Source organism: Lepidothrix coronata, unplaced genomic scaffold, assembly GCF_001604755.1.
Source record: "Lepidothrix coronata isolate B3197 unplaced genomic scaffold, Lepidothrix_coronata-1.0 Scaffold189, whole genome shotgun sequence".
In the NCBI taxonomy this organism is placed as follows: Eukaryota; Metazoa; Chordata; class Aves; order Passeriformes; family Pipridae; genus Lepidothrix; species Lepidothrix coronata.
Genome location: NW_016690369.1, coordinates 1,585,347 through 1,590,489, shown reverse-complemented (window position 1 = coordinate 1,590,489; position 5,143 = coordinate 1,585,347). Strand labels below are relative to the sequence as shown.

Genomic DNA, 5,143 nt, shown 5'->3' with positions numbered 1-5,143 from the left:
TTGTTTTGGTAGGTCTCTTCTAGAACTACACCCTCTCCTTTAAACCTGGACCTTTTTCAGGACCAAAGTAGAAAAACCAAGGCAATCCTGGGTTTATTTAAAGCAGAGTTACTCGGGGAAATCACAGTGCAATGTGGTTGTGGGGAGGTTTTTAATGCAAAAGATATTCTACAGCAAGTCGGTGTTTACACAACACAAACACGGGCAACGTTCCCATTAGGTCTTTTTAGCAGCAAAACACCGATTTATGCAGACTGGAGCCTCACACTAGCTCTAAAGTTACTTAAACCAGGACAATTTTCCTGCCCAAACAGCTCCCTTTCCCTTCCTTTCCCCCTGCACGAGGATCGCTGGCTCCACTCCCCGCTGTGGAGATTGTTTGCCCTGCTGTGATTTAAATCCCATCCGTTTCCAGAGGGGACACCAAAGGCAAAACACAAAGGGAACACGCAGACAAGGCTCCAAGCTGGCCAGATGTGAATCCACCCGGATCCAGGAGCCATCCCGGAGCTGCCCAAACAAATCAGAGGAGCCACTGGGCAAGGATTGTTAAGCTCCAGGCTCATGAGCTCAGGCACGGCACCACTATGGATATGCTGCTTCCAAATTGGAGCTGACTCACTTCCAACCAGCAGATCCTGCTCTGTCTGGACGGACAGAGGTGTCATCAGGACTGACTGACTGCAGACACAACAGGCAAGACCTCTGGGGCTCTCAAGAAAAGGTGGGGAAAATCAGAAAAAAACAGATAGAGAGATGATTTTTTTTAAATCAATCTGTAATATAATTTATACCTTCCTTCCAATAAACCCAGAATTGCCCCTTTTTCTTCTACATTTGTACTGCAAAGGGTCCATTAAACGAGAAGTAATTGTAGAAGAGACCTACAAAGACACAAAGGTACCAGGGAGAGGCAGGAGATGATCCCGATTTGGGATCTTCCTCACTTTCTGAGGGCAAACAACTGAGACACCGACAGAGCACAAGCTCCTACTGATTCCATTCTAATGCCATCCTAAAATAAGAGGCAGATCAAGGTCTTCCCACCTCCCAAAAACCCCAGCAGCTTGTCCTGAGCACAAGGAAGCAGGGATGTTAAGTCAGCACCAGCCTGTCTAAAAGTCTACTGGAATGAATCCAGAACTCAAATACAACCATCCCCTCTGAGACAGATGCGGGCTCCTGTGTGCTAATGGAGCACTAATTCTGTAAATGGATTAATTTGTGCCTTGCAGACAGAAATTTAATCTGCTCCTTTTAATTTTTTTTAAGCAAAGAGTAATTAGTCACAGGGAGGTGAGCGAGAAACAAGAAAATGGGTTTCCCCCCTAGTTTTCCTGCGCTGTAAATAAAAACCTCTATGGCATTCAGAGGATTTACCAAAATAACTTTTATCTGGTTCAGAGCTGTATTTAAGACTATTTCCAAATTAACTCCTTTATTTAAAGAATTAAAGCTTGTTTTCTTATTACGCTGCCGTGTCACAAGGCGGGATATCCCTAATTACTGCACGGGCACCAAAGAGCCCTCCTTATCCGCAATTTTCCAGCAGAAACAGCTCCCTTTCCCTTCTTCTGAGGTTTTTAAGAGCAAAAATAAAATACTATTTATAGAGCCATGGGATATCCAGAGTTGGAAGGGGATCACGGAGCCCAACTCCCGGCCCTGCAGGGGACGAGGCGAGAATCCCACCCTGGGCCATTAAAGAGTCACGGAATACCCTGAGGTGGAAGGGCCGCACAAGGACGACATGGGATAAGCAGATTTTGGAGGTTTGTAAGTGGGATACGCTCGGAAGCTGAGGTTTTAACAAGCAGAGAGGAACCCAAAAGCGGCATCCCCTTCCCGGGCCGGGCACAGCCGAGCCGCTCTCTGCGCTCCGGGAACGGGCCCCAGCACGGCCCCTCCTCCCCCTGCCCGCCCCTGTGCCCGGGGCAGGACCCCCGGCCCCGCACGGCCCTACCAGGTCTCGGATGAGCTGCCCCAGCAGATCGTCGCCATCGCCGGCTCCGTCCCCCGCGGGCTCCCCGGCGGGGCGGGCGGGCGCGGGGCCGCGCAGGGCCGGGGCGCCGCCGGCCAGCAGCCCGCGGGCCAGCGCCAGGTACCCGGGCTCGGCCGGGGGCTCCTCCCGGGGCCGCTCCTCCCGGGGCCGCTCCTCCCGCCGCGGCCGCTTCGCGCCCCCCGCCCGCTCCGGCCGCTCCTGAGGCCGCCTCAGCTCCGCCGGCACGGCGGCCATGGCGGCGGGGCCGGCCCGGCGAGGAAACCGCGCCCCGCGCCCGCGCGTTCCGCGCACACAACGTTCCGCCGGGGCGGGTCGGGGCCGGGAGCGCGGCCACCATGGGGTCGCGGCCGGCATTTCGTGGTCCCCACACGAGGACCGCGATGGCGGCCTGAGGGCCCGGCCCTGGAGAGCCGCGGGCGGCCGAGAGAGGCCGCGGCGAGGGCAGGGTCTGTCTGTGCCCTGTTGGGAGCCCTCAGCCATAGCCAGGGCCAGGGCAGAGTCCCGCTTGGGAACCCTCAGCCCCCTCAGCCATTGCTGGGGCGAGAGCAGGTCCCACTGGGAGCCCTGAGTCCCCCCTGCCATTGCTGGGGCGAGGGCAGGTCCCACTGGGAGCCCTGAGTCCCTTCAGCTCCCTCAGCCCCCTCAGCCATAGCCAGGGCGGGGGCAGATCCCACTGGGAGCCCTGAGTCCCCTCAGCCATGGCCAGGGCGAGGGCAGGTCCCACTGCGAGCCCTGAGTCCCTTCAGCTCCCTCAGCCCCCTCTGCCATAGCCAGGGCGAGGGCAGGTCCCACTGGGAGCCCTGAGTGCCCTCACAGCCGTGCCCAGCCCGTGTGGGTGGTTGCCCGTAGAAGTGGCCGCTCTGGGTGATGGATAAACCCCGCTTGGGTCATTTTTTCCGTTCTGTTCGCCAAGTCTGAACCAAGCTGGTGGGCAGGGGTGTTCCCACCTCTAGGGTGCCCCCCACACCCGCTGGGTGTTTTGCTGCTCGAACACAGGCGTCTCCTCCTGCTGCCACCACAGCCCCAGAGCTGCCCCTTTCATGGCACTTTGGGGAGGACACGAGGTTGGCTCAGCATCTCTCAAGTATCAGCCCACCCTGGGGATTGAAGGCTGTGTTTCAGATGATGCTGAACCACAAATGTGGAGCTGCTGCTGCTTCAGCCAGTGCTGCTGCCCAGGGGAGGGAGAGGCCACGAGTGTTCATGTCTTCAGCACGACTTCTGTGGAGTCTTCAAGGAAATAAAACAGGTGAGTGACCCATCTGTGTAAATCAAACAGTCCTTGCTGGGCTCTGGTGAACAGGTTAAAACACAGCCTTTGCTCTCAGCAGCAGCTGAGGGTACCTTCACCCTTGTGTCCACCTCCAGCTTCCTCAGTGGCCACTTGCTGGCTCTCCTCCTTTGAAGCTTGTTGTTATCCGTGCAGTTTATAAAACCCAGCTTAACGAACACAAACAGGTGTCTGGATTCCAGGGAGAACCCAACCAACCTCATTTAGGGGAGAAGCTCCTGCATTTAGTAACCATGCAAAAGAGTGGTGGGTGAGGGGCCATTGGGAAGAAATTGTTCCCTGTGAGGGTGGGGAGGCCCTGGCACAGGTTGCCCAGAGAAGCTGTGGCTGCCCCTGGATCCCTGGAAGTGTCCAAGGCCAGGTTGGAGGAGTCTTGGAGCAACCTGGGCTAGTGGAAGGTGTCCCTGCCCATGGGAGGGCGTGGGATGGGGTGAGTTTTAAGGTCCCTTCCAACCCAAACCATTCTGTGATGCTATGACTTATTTTCCCTATAAAAGAATCCCTTGGACTCAGAGGAGGATTACCCTGGGGTGCACACACTGACCATGGGGAGCCCTGCCAGGGGAGGGAGGGCTCCTGCTCCTTGCAGAGCAGGAGCTGCCCCAGTATTGAGATGCAGGGCTGCTCCAAGGAGGGATGGTTGGGAAGAAGGGGAGTCCCCGGAGGGTCTCTCTAGACCCCTTTGCAATACCAGGGTGATTTGCCAAGAGGGTGGCAGCAGCCTCCCTGCAAGGCAGGGGTAAAACAGGCCAGTTTGGGGTGATTCCTGCCCCACAGGGAGCTGCAGGGAGCCCGTGCTGCCATCCCAGGGCTGGTGTGTGGTGGGGGTCCTGCCTGGGGGTCCCAGCCCCTGGTGTGTGGTGGGGGTCCTGCCTGGGGGTCCCAGCCCCTGGTGTGTGGTGGGTGGTCATACCCAGGGGTCCCAGCCCCTGGTGTGTGGTGGGTGGTCATACCCAGGGGTCCCAGCCCTGTGCACCGGCAGGGGGGAGGCTCTGCCCTGGGTCAGTGCTGGGGCTGCTCCTGCCTCGGCCGCCTGAAATGTGATCCGAATCCGTAATGCTGTGGGTGATGAAATCAGCTCCGGCTCTGTGTAATCCCCTCACTGCCCCCCTGCATCTCCTCGCTGTCCCCTCCTCCAGCCCCGCTGTCTCCTGCATTCTCCTGCTCTCTCTCCATCCCACACTGTCACCTGCCTCCCTGTGCTGTCCCTTCCATCCCACACTGTCCCCTCGATCCCGCACTGTCACCTGCATCCCCACACCGTCCCTTCGATCCTGTACTGTCCCTCCATCCCTACACTGTCACCTCTATCCCCACACTGTCACCTGCATCCCCACCCTGTCTCCTCGATCCCACACTGTCCCTCCTTCCCCACACTGTCCCCTCTATCTTTTTGCTGTCTCTCCATCCCCACAGTCCCCACACTGTCCCTTCCACCTCAAACTTCCCATCAAACTTTCACACCATTCCTGGATACCAAAACGTTCCACCACACAAGCACTGTTACCTCCACTCCCCCCATTCCCCAATGTTCCTCCATCCCCACACTGTCCCTCCATCCCCATGCTATTCCCCCATCCCTATGCTGTCCCATCAAACTCCCACGCCACCCCTGGATACCAAAATGCCCCACCACACAAACACTTTTTCCCCCATACTCTCCATGTCCCCCCATTCTCCCCATGTCCCTCTGTCCCACTCTGTCACTGCACTGTCCCCCCATCCCCACGCTGTCCCCTCCATCTCCACGCTGTCCCTACACTGTCCCCCCATCCCCGCCCTGTCCCACCAAGCTCCCACCACCCCTGCCCCCCCCCCCCCTCCCCCCCCCCCCCCCCCCCCCCCCCCCC

General features: G+C 58.1%; 1 protein-coding gene and 1 long non-coding RNA gene across 2 annotated transcripts in view; one reads left to right on the top strand and one right to left on the bottom strand.

Annotated features, from left to right (window-relative positions):
• FBXW8 (F-box and WD repeat domain containing 8) overlaps positions 1-2,236 on the bottom strand; it is a 57,580-nt gene extending 55,344 nt beyond the window's left edge. Inside the window, exon 1 of the mRNA XM_017831319.1 lies at positions 1,964-2,236. Within this exon, the coding sequence (XP_017686808.1) occupies positions 1,964-2,236 (273 nt within the window). The remainder of the gene's footprint in view (positions 1-1,963) is intronic.
• Positions 2,237-2,638: 402 nt separating this feature from the next.
• LOC108505391 overlaps positions 2,639-5,143 on the top strand; it is a 14,806-nt gene continuing 12,301 nt past the window's right edge. The window contains exon 1 of the long non-coding RNA XR_001877488.1: positions 2,639-3,251. This is a non-coding gene — a long non-coding RNA (uncharacterized LOC108505391). The remainder of the gene's footprint in view (positions 3,252-5,143) is intronic.